At 44.7% G+C, this 17,644-nt stretch overlaps 1 protein-coding gene across 3 annotated transcripts in view; it reads left to right on the forward strand.

The window, feature by feature from the left end:
* Nucleotides 1–17,644, forward strand: part of MARCHF6 (membrane associated ring-CH-type finger 6) — a 590,605-nt gene that overhangs the window by 321,580 nt on the left and 251,381 nt on the right. For all 3 annotated transcript variants that reach the window (XM_033929823.1, XM_033929822.1, XM_033929821.1), the window contains 3 exons: nt 10,814–10,894; nt 15,946–16,014; nt 16,480–16,554. In XM_033929823.1, the coding sequence (XP_033785714.1) occupies nt 10,814–10,894; nt 15,946–16,014; nt 16,480–16,554 (225 nt within the window). The remainder of the gene's footprint in view (nt 1–10,813; nt 10,895–15,945; nt 16,015–16,479; nt 16,555–17,644) is intronic.

Raw genomic sequence — 17,644 nt, forward strand, 5'->3', positions numbered from 1 at the left:
AAATGATACAATTTAGGTATCTGACAACAGTGAGTGGGAGTAAAGAGATGAAAGCAGTCTCAATAAAGTGGGCTTTTCACTTGGATTTGAATACTGCTAGAGACGGGGCATGATGTATTGATTCAGGCAGGTATGATAAGAAGGAATGAATGGAGTCTGGAGCTGCTGGTGGAGGAGAAGGGTACAGATAAGAGGGACTTACCCGATGAATAGAATTCACATGGGGGGAGCACAGGGGGGAGATAAGTGAAGTAAGAAATTGTGGGGCTACAGAGTGAATGCACTTGTAAGTCAGTAGGAGGAGTTTGAACTGTATTTAGAGATGGATGGGGAGCCAATGAAGTAACTTCAGGAGAGGGGTAATATGAGAATAACATTTCTCACGAAATATGAGTCGTGCAGCAGCATTTTGTTTATTTTTAATTATTTATACTTTTACTTTGTTAAACAACAATTTAACTAGAAATAAACAATTGAAATAAGAAACAAGTAAAACAAATTATGAAATAATTCCACATTAGTAACCAATATCAAAGTCCACAATATGGGAAGAGAGAATCCATCACCTCCAAGGGAAGTTGGTTTTCAGGAATAGTTCAAAATTAAATCACATTACCGAGTGCAATTGGATTCTTTTAACTAACGTCCTGGTTGAGGGACTCCATGAAAGCCTCTGAAGGTCTTCCAGCTGCCTTACCCTCAAGAAAAAAGTTCAACTGATCAAGTTCATAAAATATATATCTAATACCCTGATAGGTAATGCAGCATTTACAAGGAAAACGTAACTGAAAAGTTGCTCCCATACTCAGAATTAACTGACGATAGTCCAGGAATTTCTTCTGCCTGGCTTGCGTCCATTTTGAAACATCAGGAAACATTGAAATTTTGAATCCATGAAATTCCACATTATCAGTCCTGTAGAATAGATGAAGAATTGCCTTCTTATCCTGGAGAAAAACGAAGGTTACCAATAAAGTAGCTCTAGTTAGTATTTCTTCTTGTTGAGATATTTCCAACATACCAGTGAGAGCCAAATCTCCTGGTATTGTTCCTTTGCCTTTATCCTCTTTAGGAATATTCAATAATATAACTTTTGTAATGGTGGCATATTATTTTCAGGAAATTGCAATATTAATTTTAAGAAGGAATAAAATAAATCTCTCGGTGTTTGAAATTTGGAGACAGGAAAGTTTAAAAGACTAAGGTTTAAATTTCTATTTGCATTCTCCAAATTTTCCATTTTCCTAAAAAGCAGACACTTTTCCTTCAATTATAAATTAGTGAAAACCTTCACTTCTGCCATTGATTTTTCTAAATTGTCCATTCTGTCGGACTGTTTTTGGAATTTCTCTTCAAAAGTTTTAAGTTGAGTGTTAGTATTCTGAACTGAGGTAACAAATTGGGAGCATACCTTATGTAAAGATTCCAAACCACTCCATAATGCTTCCATGTCAATCACCTCCGGTCTTGTTAAAGGAGCAGGTAAATATATTCTGGACAAATCCCTCTTGGGTTCCACCTCCTCGTTCCCTGATTCAATACAGGCTTCGGTTCCTCCGACCTCCGATGTCGACTGTGGAGAAGTCGGCAAGCTATGAACCATTTCCGGGGTCAGGGGTGAGATCTGCAATGCTGACGGAGACATCAGCTCCGGCGCTTCCTGTGCTGCTGATGGAATCCCCGACATCCTCCCGGGATGCAGAGGAACTCCAGGCCCCAATGGGCTAAGCGACACCTCGCCCTCCAAGACTGAGGTCTGCCCACTCCAACCGGGAAGGCATAGGATGTAATTGCCGCTTTCCGCGTCGAGGTTACAGAGGAAGCTGGAAGAACGCCCCTCTGTTTGTCCCTTCGCTTAGGCATAGCCAGTGGAAAAGATATTAAGTAGAAATGTAAAATCACCAAAAGATGCAGGAGCCTCTTGCAGACGCGACTTACTCGGTCGCCATCTTGGTTCTCTACCCTACATGCAACAGCATTTTGAATGGCTTGAAGGGATGAGAGATGGATGAGCGGGAGGCCTGAGAGAAGTACGTTGCAGTAGTCTTAAGTGTGAGGCGATGAGAGTGTGGATAAGGGTTTTGGTTGTGTGTTCAGAGAGGAGAGGTCAGATTTTGATAATATAGAGGAGGAAGTAACTGGTTTTGGCGGTATTGAATCTGAACAGAGAAGGAGAGAGCAGTCAAAGATCACCCTGAAGTTGCGAGTTGACAAGACTGGAAGGAGGGAGAGTGTTATCCACAGAAATAGAGAACGACGAGAGGGGGGAGGTGAGTTTAGGTGGAAAGTTAAGGAGTTCAGTTTTAGCCATATTTAATTTGAGATGGCGGTGAGACATCCAAGCGGCAATGTCGGACAGGCAGGCTGAGATTCCGGCCGAGTGAGTTCCTGTTGAAATATCTGGTGTGTAGAGGTAGATCTGGGAGTCATTGGCATAGAGGTAATATTGAAAACCATGGGAGAAAATCAGTGTACCAAAAGAGCGGATATATAAGGAAAAGCGGAGAGGGCCCAGGACAGAGCCTTGAGGTACACTGATAGACAGTGGGATGGCAGCAGAGGAGGATCCACTGAAATTATGATGGGAGAGATAGGAAGAAAACCAGGAGAGAACAGAACCCTGGAATCCCAGTGAGGACAGTGAGACGAGAAGGAAGTGGTGATCAACAGTGTTGAAGGCAGCAGTCAGATCGAGAAGAATGAGGATAGAGTAGAGACCATTGGATTTGGCCAGGGACAAGTCATTAGAGATTTTAGCAAGAGCAGTTTCTGTGGAATGGAGAGGGCGAAAGCCCGATTGAAGCGGGTCAAGAATTTTATGAGAAGAAAGGAAGGCCACGCAATGGTGGTGAACAGCACGTTCAAGTAGTTTGGATAGGAAGGGTAGGAGGGGGATACGTGGTCAAGTGAGATTTTTTTGAGGAGGGGTGTAATTATGGCATGTTTGAAGACATCAGGAACAGTTGCAGTGGAGAGTGAATGGTTGAGGATGTGACAGATGGGAGCAATGCAGTGGCGTACCTAGGGTATGTGGCATCCGGGGCCCATCATTTTTTGACACCCCCCCCATGTAAAAAAATATTTTTTGTAATGACCATGAAACGGAATAAATGGTCAGAATAGAAACAGGCAGTGAAAATTTTCTTATATTCCAAACATAACATAACATAAATTATGTCTGAATTGTCATGACATCAGAAGTACATATGGAGTAGTTGCAGGTGATGCTTGGGACAGTTCTGATTGTGTTAGTTCGGTTTTATGTGTTTTTTGAATAGAAGGGTTTTTATTTCTTTTTGAAGGTTTTGCAGTCTGTGGTCGATGTCAATTGGTTGTAGGGTTGGGGGTCGAGTGTTGCAGCTCGAATGGCTAGGAGGTTGTCGAACAGTTTTTTTCCTTTTGACGTTTTTGGTTGGAGGGTGTGTGAATGGTGCGTGAGTTCTCCTATGTCTGTTTGAAGTGGATTGAATTATTTAGCTGAAGAAATTAGTTACCCCCTCATCCCACACACATAATTCTCTTCCATTATAAAAAAAAACATTGATAAGTTCCCAGAAAAAAAATACATTAAAATAAGAAGTGAAAACAAAGGCCCCTACAGATGAGAACATAACATAAGAATAGCCTAACTGGGTCAGACCAATGGTCCATCATGCCCAGTAGCCCATTCTCATGGTAGCCAATCCAGGACACTAATACCTGGTCAATAAGAGTAGCAACATTCCATGCTACCAATCCAGGGCAAGCAGACACTTCCCCATGTCTTAATAACAGATTATGGACTTTTCCTCCAGGAATTTGTCCAAATCTTTCTTAAAACCAGCTACACTATCTGCTTTTACCATAACTTCTGGCCACTTCATTTTTAAGTTTAGATCTTTCCTTTCAAACAGAGACCTTGCTAGATGTCAAATACAGCACAAGGTAACTTCACATGGACTTAACTGTGCAGGAAATGTGAATCTCCTCATACACCCACCATATAGTGCAAAAATGTGCAAAGGTCTGTTTTTTTTCTTTTGATCACTACATAGCCTAATGCCACACAAGCAGCGCTGTTACAAACATATTCTGTAGGTCAATGCTAAGAATAACAAAGTTTCCTTCCTTGGACCAGAAGGAGATACTGATAAACCACTGGAAGAGATCCCAACACAACACCCAATGACCCACTCAGTGTGTGAACCAGTTGAGTGGAGTGGACTAACTGGGGGGTGGAAATGGGCCCGGAGTTTGCTCAGCAGAATTTCCCAGACCACCTCTTCCTCTCAACACATTGACACGCTGCCACCACCACCACTAGAAACACCTCACTGGGTAGGCCAGCTATGCTATAAACTTTATAAAACACATTATTATATTTTCTTATAAAGCACATATTTTAACTGAACTCTCTGACATCCTCAGCCTTTCCATTCACAAAAATAGAAGGAAGAAAAGTTCCCATTTCCTGCTGTTTCATGTCCCCGGCCTATACAATATTTTTTTTTCTGCAGACCCTTCAAAAGTCTGACCAAATCCTCATTTCACTTGCATTATAAAGTACTGAGGATGCCATCTCTCCCCAATCCCAGGTCCTAAAGTCTAAGACAGTAGCGCAAACTAATGCTGCCAGATTCAGGAAAAAAAATTTTGATTCGATTCAGCCTATTGAATTGGTTTTTCAATTCGATTTTCCTGCCCAGTTGGGTGATTTTTTTCAAAACTCCTGGTGGGTTTTATAGCCTTTTCACCACCTTTGGCTTCTCCTAACCACACTGGCGCTGTGGTGTAAATAAAATAAAGAAACAAAAAGGACTTTTCCTCTCTCTGTTAAATCCTAGCTCACGTTTGCAGTCCAACACCAGCTCTGTCAGGATATACATTTCAAATCTGACATATTATAATCACAAAACAGAAAATAAAATTAATTTTTCTACCTTTTGTTGTCTGGTTATATTTCAAATCTTGTTGGTCCAAGGCTCTGGTTTTCTTCTGATAACTTGCTTGCCAGGGTCTCCTTCTTTCTGCGTGCTAACCATCCATCTGCCAACTCTGTCCTCCCTTTCCATTTCCCTTCCCTCCCCAGGAAGTCTGGTATCTTTCCTTTTTTTCATCTCCCTCCACAGATCCACCTTTTCTTAACTACCCTTTCATCCGGCATCTCTCCCTCCTTCCCCACCACTCCAGAGTCCACCGTCTCTCCCTTTCTTTTCCCAATTACCCTCCTATCCAGTATCTCTATCCCTCCTCCACACCATCCCTTGTGTCCAATTTCTCTCCCTTTCAGTTCCTTCCCTCCCTAAATCCCATGGTCCATCATTTCTCTCCCTCTCCTCTATTTTCAGACCCATTATTTCTTCAACCCCCCCCCAAAGTTTGGCATATGCACGTCTCTTTGAACACCCCCTTCCCTCTGTGTACTTCTAAACCAGGGTCCCCCTTAAAGGTCTGCCTGTCCCCCTTGAAGGCCTGCACCCCCCTTGAAGGCCTGTCCCCCCCCCCTTGTAGGCCTGTCCCCCCCCTTGAAGGCCTGTCCCTCCCCCTTGTAGGCCTGTCCCACCACCTTGAAGACCTGCCTGCCTGTCCCCCCCTTGAAGGCCTGTCCCCCCCTTGAATGTCTGCACCCCCCTGAAGGCTTGCACCCCCCTGAAGGCCTGTCCCCCCCTTGAAGGCCTGTCCCACCCCCTTGTAGGCCTGTCCCACCCCCTTGTAGGCCTGTCCCCCCCCCTTGTAGGCCTGTCCCCCCCTTGAAGGCCTGCCTGCCTGTCCCCCTCTTGAAGGCCTGTCCCCCCTTGAAGGCCTGTCCCCCCTTGAAGGCCTGTCCCCCCCTTGAAGGCCTGCACCCCCCCCCGAAGTCCTGCACCCCCCTGAAGGCCTGTCCCACCTCCTTGTAGGCCTGCCCACCCCCTTGTAGGCCTGTCCCCCCTTGTAGACCTGTCCCCCCTTGAAGGCCTGCCTGCCCCCCCCTTGAAGGCCTGTCCCTTCCCCTTGAAGGTCTGCACCCCCCCCCGAAGGCCTGTCCCCCCCCCTTGAAGGCCTGCCTGCCTGTCACCCCCCTCCCCCTTGAATGCCTGCCTGCCTGCCCACCCGCCCCACCCCGAAGGACCGCTCGCCCCCCTGGCCTCCCCGCACCACCTATGAAGCAGCACTACCTATGCTCCCGGCCTTACCGTTCAGTCCCCACCACCACCACCATCACCCCCGAAGGACCGCTCGCCCCACTGACCTTCCTGCACCACCTATGAAGCAGCCGCAGCAGGATCGCGACGTCAGCTACCCCTGCGCTGCTTCCAGCGCCGCGTTCCCGCCCCTCCTGACGTCAGAGGAGGGGCGGGACCGCGGCGCAGGAAGCAGCGCCCAAGCAGCTCAGGGATAGCTGACCTCGCGATCCTGCTGCTTGCTGCTTCACAGGTGGTGCAGGAAGGTCAGTGGGGCGAGCGGTCCTTCGGGGGTGTGGGGGGACTGAACGGCAAGGCCGGGAGCACCCCTTCAGGGCTGGCACCCGGGGCGGACCGCCCCTTCCGCCCCTCCCTTGGTATGCCACTGGAGCAATGGCTTTGAATAGGCGGGTAGGAATCGGATGAGAGGAACAGGTGATGGGTTTGGAGGAGGAAAGAAGGTGAGCAGTTTCCCCTTTTGTGACTTGAGGAAAGGGTGGTAGGGGATGATGTTGAAGTAAGATTGGCAGAGTGGACAGCCGAAAGGGGTGGTGGGGGAGGTGACATGGTTGAGAATTTAAGGTGGATCTTGTGAATCTTGTGGAAGAACTCTGCCATCATTTGAGGAGGGAGGAGGAGGCGGGGGCACTTTTAGTAGAGAGTTGAGCATGGCAAAGAGTTAGTTAAATGGTTGTAGTAGTCTTGTTTAACAAGCGAGAGAGTCATTTGGAAAGACATCAGCATGAATTTGAAATGTATGAAGTCAGCATGTGTGCAGGATTTAAGCCAAAGACATTCAGCAGCTCGGACACTGGAGTGCAGGTAATGGATTGGGGGGGGGGGGGGTCAACCAGGGCTGGGGTTTGGCACGTCTCACAGGAAGTAAAATGGGAGAGGCAAGGGTATCAATAGAAGAAGAGAGAATGGAGTTATAGGAGAGAACAGCTTGATTGACAGACTTGTATGATGTAGTAGAAGTGAGGGATGAGACAGTGGTAGAGAGCATGTCAGGTTCAATAGTCTGAAGGTTCCTGAATGTATGGGTAGTGATTGGTTAGGTTTATGGGGAGGGTGATGAGTTATGAAGTTTAACACCTGATGGTCAGAGATGGTAAGATTTGAGGTGCAGAATTCTGTGATAGAGCAGCTGGAGGAGAGTTCGAGGTCAAGGCAGTGGCCTTTCTGGTGAGTAGGGGCAGTGGAGCACAGGTGGAGATCGTATGAGGATATTAGAACAAGAAACTTGGATGCATAGGAGTCAGAGGGGTCATCGTCAGACCATCGCAGCACTGCAAATTATGCGTCTACTGGGTCACATGGCATCCACAGTACATGTTACCCCATATGCCCGTCTTCATCTCAGGGATCCCCAGTGGACTCTTGCCTCGCAGTGGCTTCAGGCCACAGATCCCCTCTCCCATCCTCTGAGTTATCTCACTTCTCTGTCATTCTCTGCAGTGGTGGCTCATCTCAACCAATCTCTCCAGGGGCCTGCTATTTCATGTTCCTCCACATCAAAAGATAGGAATTACAGAAACATCCATGTCTGGTCGGGGAGCTCACCTAGATGATCTTTGTGCTCAAGGCACTTGGACTGTTGAAGAGAATTCTTTTCACATAAATCTCCTAGAGCTACGAGTGCTATAGAAATAATTAATAGTAGTAGTAGTACACACATTTCAGGATCGCCTTCTCAATCAAGTAGCCCTAATACACACAGACAATCAAGTAGCTATGTACTATATAAGCAAACAAGGAGGCATGGGATCTCGCCACCTTTACCAAGAAGCAACTAAAATTTGGAATTGGGCCATTCCACCAAACATCTTTCTTAAAGCTGTATACCTAGCAGGCAAACAGAATACATTAGTGGACAAGCTCAGCAGGGTTCCTTCAACCTCACAAGTGGATACTGAACTCAAAAACAGTACATCACATCTTCTCAACCTGAGAAACCCCTCAGATAGATCTGTTTCCATCTCCAATCAGTCACAAACTTCCACAGTATTGCTCAAGACTACACTTGCCACCTCGTCTGGAATCCGACGCATGCCTACTAGATTGGACAGACAAATTTCTGTATGCTTTTCCTCTAATACTTTAATGGGAAGACTGCTATTCAAACTGAAATGGGAGTCAGCTGCTATGATTCTCATAGCTCTGAGATGGCCAAGACAATTCTGGTTCCCTCTTCTCCTTCATCTGTGTGTGAGGGAACCTATTCCTCTGCAGATTTTCCCAACTCCTCTGACTAGAAAGAGGAATCCCTCCTCCATCCCAGTCTACATTCTCTAGTTCCCATAGCCTGATACCTCTCTCCTAGTGAGTAAATGACTTTGATCTCTCCACTTCAGTATCAGCTATCATAGATGCAGCCAGGAAACCATCCACACAGTGCTGTTACCATTTTCAAATATTCGCGTTTCACCTCTTCTATCTCTTCAACTCTGGACTAGACTACTTCAGTGAGAGTGCAACTCAAGTACCATTAGTGTTTTTCACATTTCACTCAACAATAAACCTCTGGCTATTCACCCATTGGTTTCTAACTCCATGAAAGATCTTTTACACTCAAAGCCCCAAATCAAACCTCCTCCAGTTGCTTGGGACCTCAACGTTGTACTTTCCACTCTCATGAAGCCATCATTTGAACCACTGACATCTTCATCCCTCAAGTATGTCATGTGGAAAGTAGTCTTCCTGATTTACATCACTTCAGTTCGACGAGTCAGTGAGCTTGAAGCACTGGTTTCAGATCAACCTTATACCAAATTCTGTCATGACAGAATGGTCCTTCGTACTCAACCCAAATTCCTACCAAAGGTAATTTTGAAATTCCACCTCAACCAGTCTGTAGTTTTGCCTGTCTTCTTTCCAAGACCACATTCTCATCCTGGAGAAGCCACACTCCACACATTGGACTGTAAAAGTGTTTTAACTTACCGTATTTTCACGCATATAACGCGTGCGTTATACACGATTTTACAAACCGTGCATAACCATGCGTGTTATACGTGTGAGCGCGTTGTACACATTTTTTTTTCCATTCGAATCCGGCATTACCCCTGTGAACCGGCATCCTCCGCCCCCGCTCGCGTCACACCCCCCGCGATCCTACATCCCCCCCCCCAGCACCGCAAAGACAACTCTTACCCGATTGGGCACCGGCACCAGCACCAATGCACAGGATGTGCCAGTGCCCGAAGATCCTCCCTCGTTGGTTTGGCTGGGCTGGGCTGGGCTAGGCAGTGCGAGAGAGATCCTCCTTCTTCCTGTGCCGGGCTGGACTAGGCTTTGAGCATAAGAGTTGTCTTTGCGGCGCTGGGGGGGATGTAGGATCGCGGGGGAGGGGGGGTGACGCGAGCGGGGAGCGGAAGATGCCGGTTCACAGGGGGAATGCCGGATTCGAATGAAAAAAAAATTCTCTCTCGGGTAAGCGAGCGGGGGGGAGGATGCTGGTTCGGAGTAGGCGGGAGGAGGTTTTAGCATGCGCGCTATACCCGTGTGTGCGTTTTACATGGGTGCGCGGTATATGGGTGAAAATACGGTACTATGTAGACCAGATGAATCCTCATAGAGCCTCTACTCAGCTATTCCTCTCATTTGATCCTAACAAGTTGGGAACTCCGGTTACCAAGAGAAAAATTTCTACATAGTTGGCGGACTGTATCTATTTGCTACTCAGGCTGGGTTACCGTTGGAAGGTCGTGTCACAGCACACAAAGTTAGAGCAATGGTAGCCTCATTTGCTTTTCTCCATTCTACTCCTATTGAGGACATTTGTAAAGCAGCGACCTGGTCCTGAATACATAACTTTCACATCCCATTACTGTCTGAAGACTCATTCCAGACAGGATAGTCAGTTTGGCCAAGCAATTCTACAAAATGTGTTCTCTGTTTAAGTGCCAACTTCCCTTCATCCAGTTCAAAGTAGTTAGGAGTCCCATTTGTGAGAATATGCTGCCTGCTTGTCCTGTGGTAAAGCACAGTTACTTACCTGTAACAGGTGTTATCCAGGGGCAACAGGCAGTCTCACAACTCTCTCACTTCCCCTAGTTGGCTTCTTAGCTTTTTTTTTTAAATTGAACTGATGATCCTGCAAGCCAACGTTGGGCGGGAAGGCACTCGTGCATGTGTGGTATGAGGGATCTCAAGACTTCTAAAGAAGTTAAAGTAACAGTACACTTTTGCATTGTCCATACCGGGGCTCCGTGGATGATGTCACCTATCTGTGAAAATATCTGCTTGCTGTCCCTGGATAATATCTACAGGTAAAAATAACTATGCTCTTTCTCAGTACTATAGACTTCATATCCAGTACTACCAGAGCTTTATGTTCTTGTCAAAGCTATGCATGTGTCCTTTTCCAGAAGTAATGAAGATGAATGAGCAGACACAATAATAAAAAAATGAATGGAGAGTCACAGGTACAGGCTTTCCTGGAAGGATGGCGGTCTTCTCTGTTTTGTTGGGGGTTTTTTGGTTGCTGGAGGAACAGAACCCTAATGCCAGTTTGAAAATCTAAGCCTACTGCAGCAACTGAAACTAAAATTCTGTTAATAATTTTCATGGAAATGTTATATGTTTTTTCCCTGGTTTCAATGCACTAGATGCCTAGAATCGGGGTTTATTGGATGTAATTTTTATAATATCACATTTTTTTCTTTTTTTAGGTGCGAGCTTCTCATTTTGAAGGTCTAATCACAACCATTGTAGGCTATGTGCTGTTGGCAGTTACCTTAATTGTTTGCCATGTATCCTTTATAAGAAGAGGGTGGTTCCATTGTTAGAAGATCTGTTTATATCTTATTAGGCAGTACTTTTGTATACCCTCTCAGTATTATCCTTTATATAAGTGAGAGGTGCTTGGGAATTAGTTTGGCTTTTATTCAAATTTATAGTAACACAGAAAAATTAACTTTAATTAAGGTCAGATTAAATAAATATGTATAAACTTACAATCTCTGTGTCAGTAAGATGTTATGTTTAATGTTTTCACACAGTCAATACCACATATTTACTTTAGCCTGTTTAGTGAATGGACTTAAGCTTTGCTAGCTGCTATTTATTTTTATTTTATTTATTTATTTAATATATTTTCGACAGTTCTAAGCAGGTTTCAGGATAATGCAGTATACATAATAAAAAAGCACACAACATACACTGACAATCTACTGATCTCGACCACAGACTACAAAACCTTCAAAAAAGAAACAAAAACCCTACTATTCAAAAAATACATGAAACCAAACTAACACAGCTCTATCTCTATCTCAAGCATCACCTGCAATATTCTCCAATCCTTAGCAACTTAGAAAATGTCCAGACCACTCCTTATGTACTTCTAAATGTCCTGACAATTCATATGTAATCCGCCTTGAACCACAGGGTAATGGCAGAATAGAAATCACTAATGTAATGTAATACCATCAAACAGAGCACAACATCCAAGCCCATAAAAAGCAGGAACATAAAATTAACGCTTGGATCTAAAAAATATCATATGCAAAAAGAAAAATAGATCATACTTCCTTCCAAAATGAAGGTATTCAGGAACTTCCGGTTGGCATCAGAGGAGAAGCTTCCGCCTACAGACGCACGCGACCGCACGTTGGCTCCGGCGGCTTTCAACAAGTTACTCTAAACTTAAAACGCAACTCGAAGGTAAGGGAGAGGGAGGGAGATAGATACACCCATCCCAAGTTTCTTCCAAAGGTCGTCACATAATTCCACCTTAAACAATCTATTGTACTTCCAGTATTCTTTCCTAAGCCTCATTCTCACCCTGAGGAAATGGCTATTCACAGTCTGGACTGCAAATGAGCATTGACTTACTATTTGCAGAAAACTCAGCTGCATAGTGTCAGCCTAGAGGCCTCTGGGAGATTATATCAATCTGACCCTGGCATGGGAAGGCAGATAGACCCTTAGTGCAGGGAAACTGTTTTAAGTAGCCCTGATTGATATATTTTAAGTTTCAAGTAGCCCTGCTTGAATCATGGCTAGCTAAAAGGTGTTAATGTCTGATTAAGAGGGTGCTTAGGACAATGGTGCACAGATCAAGCCAGAGACTTAATCCCATCACCATGCTTGCAGGTTTTCTCACCCTCCTTTGTCTATTTAATTGACCATTGTCTCAAACAGTTTACAAATTCTAAACAGAAAGATACTGGGAGATACAATATTTTCTCTATTCAGAATAAAGATTCCAAGGTATAAAAGCCTCCTCTCTGCAACACACAGGTAGCTCTCTTTTTCTATCAAGCTATCGCTCTCTTTTTCTATCAAGCTATCAGGAGTGGGGTCTTGGCTCTCCCTCTCTTTATCTATGGAACAACGAAGCTTAGACCATCCCCCTTGTCTCTCCCTCTCTGCCTTTCCCTTAAACTTCACGCTTCCTTCTGGACACTGTATGGCAGGGAAACTGCTCTGCTCTCTATTTAATTGTAATGCTTATGAATATTACTTTTCTGTAAGCCTATTTCTATAATATATTCTTTATGCAATCACCTCTGGTTGTGTCTATTATTCTACTTCCTGGTGAGTCATCTGTGAGGGAACTGAACCTGGGACCAGCGTTTGTCAGTACGCATTCACTTAACCCCTATCACCTAATATTGTGGGGGCCACTTTCAAACTGACACATAGAACATCTCAATGTTTTGTTTCCTTTGATTCTAACAAGTTGGGGCGTCCTGTATCCAAGAGAACCATTTCCACATGGTTGGCCTCTTGTATCTCCTTCTGTTATGCTCAGACTGGGCTGCCACTGGAGTCGTGTCACAGCCCACAGTCAGAGCAATGGTAGCTTCAGTTGCTTTCCTTCGCTCAGTTCCTATTGATGAAACCTGTAAAGCTGCTACTTGGTCCTCAGTTCATACATTCACATCACACTACTGTCTGGAATCTTAATCCAGATAGGATGGTCACTTCGGCCAAGCAGTATTGCAAAATTTATTTTCCTAATGGCCAATTCTCTCTCCATCCCATCTTAGTAAGCTTGGGAGTCCCACATGTGATAATATGTTGCTTGCTTCTCCTGGGATAAAGCACAGTTACTTATTGTAACAGGTGTTATCCAAGGAAAGTAGGCAGATATTCTCACAACCCACCCACCTACCTCCCCTGGTTGACTTCTTAGCTTGCTTACTGAACGGAGGCGCTGCGTGCGTGGCGTTGGGAGGGAAGGTACTTTTGCATGCACAGTTTGCAAACTTTCTCAAGTTCTTAAAGTGGTGATGCACTTTTAATGCTGTCCGTACCTGGGCTCCATGGAGAACGTCTTCCACATGTGAGAATATCTGCCTGCTGTCCCTGGATAACACCTGTTATGGTAAGTAACTGTGCTTTTCTTAAACAGCATAGTCTTAATAGTACAATGAAAAATGTTATAATTCGTTATCTTGGAGACGTAACAGTAGTATATTCCATAACTTTGATGTCTGATACAGAAAATTGCCAGAAAAATTAGATCAGAAAAAGACAGGTATTTAAGGCAGATCCACTTTTCAGCAGTCTCTCCCATGTATAGCGTCACAGAATCCCCATGATTATTCACTTTAAAAGAGTAGGATTTCAAGCTCTTAAGGCTTATTTGTACTGAAGATATTTTGGTTTAACTGTTCTGCCCAACACTGACAGGGAAGGATATACAGTATATATTTTTTTTAATTGTCTAAGTGGAACTGAATTCACATTGAGAACTAATTGATATGTGGCTGTAGTTCCTATTTTTGCTTTGTGGATGCTGAGAATATAGCTATGAAGGACAGCATTTATTTATTTTTTAGCACTCAGTTCCATGCCAGCACCACACACACACTAGCAATAAATTTGTGTATTCTGATTAGTTTTTGGTTTGTTTGTTTTTTTTCTACCATTCAAGAGATATGTTTTCATTTCTAGGTAAGTGAATATTAGAAAATTGCTTATCTTCCTACAGGCAAAAGTTTACACAGAATATTCTTTGAGCTAATGTGCCTATTTAGAAATTATTTTGCTCAAATTTTCAGCTGCTGTTACTTCCAGAAGTCTATGTCAAGAGCATCTGCTCAGTTTCTGTAATGGTTAAGAAGGTTCTGTGTACCTTTATGGCAGTTTAAGTTAAATTGTAAGATTTTGTGTACCATATAATGGTCTAATATTTTATATCCTTAACTAGTGTTTAAGCCCGTTACATTAACGGGTGCTAGAATAGATGTCTGTCTGTCTTTCTCCTGCCCCCCTGTCTCTTTCTTCCTTTCTTTCTGTCTCTCTCCCTGCCCCGTTTATCTTTTTTCTTTCTGTCTCTCTCCTATCTTTCTTTCTTTCTCCCTCCCGCTTTATTTCTTTCTTTCTATCTTTTTTTCTTTCTGTCGCTCTCCCTGCCCAGACCCTCACTGAATAGGCCGTTACATTAACGGGTGCTAGAACATATATGTGTGTCTGTCTTTATTTCTCTCTCTGTCTCCTTAGCCGCTTTCTGTATTTCTGTCTTTCTTTTGGCTGTCCACCACCACCCCTTGCATGCTCCCCCTGTCCATTCTCCCTTCCTTTTATCTCCCCTGTGTCCACCACCACCCCTTCACTGCTCCCCTTATCCAGCAGCAGCCCTTCTCCCTTTGTTTTACCTCCCCCCTGTCCATCAGCACATTTTCCTGTTCCCCCTGTCCAGCAGTAGGCCTCCCTTCCTTCCCCCCCCCCGTCCATCAGCACCTTTTCCTGCTCTCCCTGTCCAGCAGTAGGCCTCCCTTCCTTCCCCCCCCCCACCAAGCAGTCTGCAGTAGTTACATTTGTGAACTTCAAAAAAGCTGAGAACATTGTTATCGAAAAATAAATGCTTCAAGTCAAGCAGACCTTGAAAATCCAGCCCTGTTCCATTTCTACTGGCATCTTTGTGTTGGGGGTGGCTGCTCCCTGTCGCTTTCAGGCCTTTCCCGGGGCGCTTTAACCTGCGGTAATGTGCGCGAGCGGCTCCAGCACCGGCTTCTCCACCCGGACCCTGGGCATGCGCCGCGCTCCGCCCCTTAGCTACCCGGAAGTACCGGGCTTCACGCGCCTGCTCCCGGAGAGTAGCCCGAGAGGGTGATCTTGCCGACTCCGTTGCTGGAGTTATTTTTCAGTTTAAAGGTGCCAAGGCGGCTCCTCTAACGATCCCCGCCTGCATTAGAAGTGTTTTCTGAAGCAGGTGCGGCTGGTGACAGGAGCTGCGGCGGCACCTTTAAACTGAAAAATAACTGGCAAGGGAGCCGGCCAACTGGCAGTTCAATTGGGAGCTTCGATTTGGCCTTGCCATATTTTTTTTTTTTAGTTGAAAGACGCGGTGGTGGCTCATCTCATGATCCCCACCTGTGTCGGAAGTCCGACGCAGGCGGAGATCGTGAGAGGAGCCACCGCTGCGTCTTCCAACTAAAAAATACAATACGGCAAGGAGCAGCAGGGAGCAGGCCAGACGGAAAAAACGGAACCCTAAGCAGCGCATGCGCATTCCTATCTGCGGGTCGCTACAGCTCACGGAAAACCGGCGCACGCAGAGGAAGTGCGCATGCGCGGCCTAGCGTTTTATTATATTAGATGTGAGGATACTTGTTTTGCCTATTTTGTGGACAGTATTTCTAAACATGTTTTCAACAGTGACACTTTGCAGACACTTCAAGTATCTTGGTGTGTTATGTCCTTTTGCTTTAGCAGTTTATAACCTGCCATTCTGCATAGGATAGAATGATTCCAGTTCCAGGCTGGAGAGAAATGTTTGTAATTTAATGTTACTTAAATCATTAATTTATCCAATAATTCAGCTGTGCTTTCCTTGACCAGATTATAATAGGGTTTGGCAGCTCTTATAAAATTCCAACGATCACGGCGTTTGTTAGGTGTTTGTTATATTGTTGTCAAGGTAATAACCAGTGTGTTAAAATCTAAAAAGGTTTTAGTAGAGCAACATTTGAATACAAATTTAACATTGTGTGGGTGGGTGAAAAGCTAGCCCAATTTAACTGCTGTTAATCCCCAACCTGTTTTTGGTCCTCTGGAGTTGACTGTTGCAGAGGTAGTGTTGAGCCTTCAGCACAACTATGACTTGCCCTGGGGGACTTAAGTGCATATGATTCAGGGTCTTGAGGGAACTTTGCTCTTTGGCAGCCAACTGCAAGATTCACTGTCATTCTTGGATTGGATCAAAGGGGGAATAAACTCTCCTGAGTAGCAGAGAATGAAGGCTTATGACATTTTAGCTCAGCTAGGGTTGGTTGAAATTAGCTTGAAATTCAAAGTGGCGGGAAGGGGCTGCCAAATTGAGAAAAAAAAATCAGTGTTTTAACATCGTTTATGTTTTGTTTGTTTTTTTCTCCTCTCTCTTAAGGTGTCTTTATTAGTAGTTGTCGAAATTGGTGTGTTTCCCCTTATATGCGGCTGGTGGCTGGATATATGCTCACTGGTAAGAATATACCTCTGAGTTAGAAATATCTAAAGGTTAAGCCATGTTTTCAGCACAGAATAGTGTTTAAAAATCTTGGTACAGAACTTTGGCAAATTTTATATAAGCCTATCTAAATTAGGGAACTTTCTTATGTTTGCATTGTGAATGTGTGCTAAGGATTTGGGGGTCCTTTTATCAAGCCATGCTAGCGGGGTTAGCGCGTCGGACATTTCATCATACGCTAACCCCCGCGGCCGGCTAAAAAACTAACGCTTTCTCAATGCAGGCATTAATGGCTAGTGTAGCAGGCAGTTTAACGCGCGTTAACCGTGTTTCCCCGAAAATAAGTCCCGGCATGATTTTCGGGGCAGGTCTTAATATAAGCCCTACCCTAAAAGTAAGCCCTAGTCCTGGGATTTGCCAGCAGCAACTCTTCAACCCACCCCTGCCGCGCAGCTTAACCCCTCTGACTAAATTTCCTGAACCCCGCCGATCGTGAGCGAGCCCTATATATCTTCATCCATAGCAGCATCTGGCCGGTAACACTCTAAACAGGCTGCTTCAGCCTTCTCCATTGGGAAATTCACTCTGCCATTCAGGGTGTGGGGGGGGGGGGGGTGCTTAAGGTTTCTGCTGCACAAGGGATGGGAAGGAAGGATAGAAGCTGGGCAAGGGTTCTGCTGTACAGGGGGAGGGGAGGAAAGATGCTGCACATGGGGAGAGAAAGGAAAAATTGGGTGAAGGAGAGGAAGGGAGAGATGATCATGTACATACCCAGAAAATAAGACCTAGTGTGTTTTTTTGTCCCAAAATTAATATGACTGTCTTATTTTTGGGGAAACAGGTATATATAATTTTTAGGAGATGTATTCAAACCTTCCCCCCTCCCATTAATTGGTCTCATGTAGTATTCCACCTTTCCATGTGAAGAGAATTAGCCGCTTTGCTTTACTCCCTATTTTCTTTCTTTTAACTAGTTCCCAATCCACTACAGAACATTTGCCATGGCTTTTTAATTTTTCAGGAATCTGTTATGAGGGACTTGTTAAAAACATTCTGAAAATCTACATCCAGTTTATCAATCATCTCTTTTATCTATATGTTTCTT

This window comes from Geotrypetes seraphini, chromosome 2 (assembly GCF_902459505.1).
Source record: "Geotrypetes seraphini chromosome 2, aGeoSer1.1, whole genome shotgun sequence".
Lineage (NCBI taxonomy): Eukaryota > Metazoa > Chordata > Amphibia > Gymnophiona > Dermophiidae > Geotrypetes > Geotrypetes seraphini.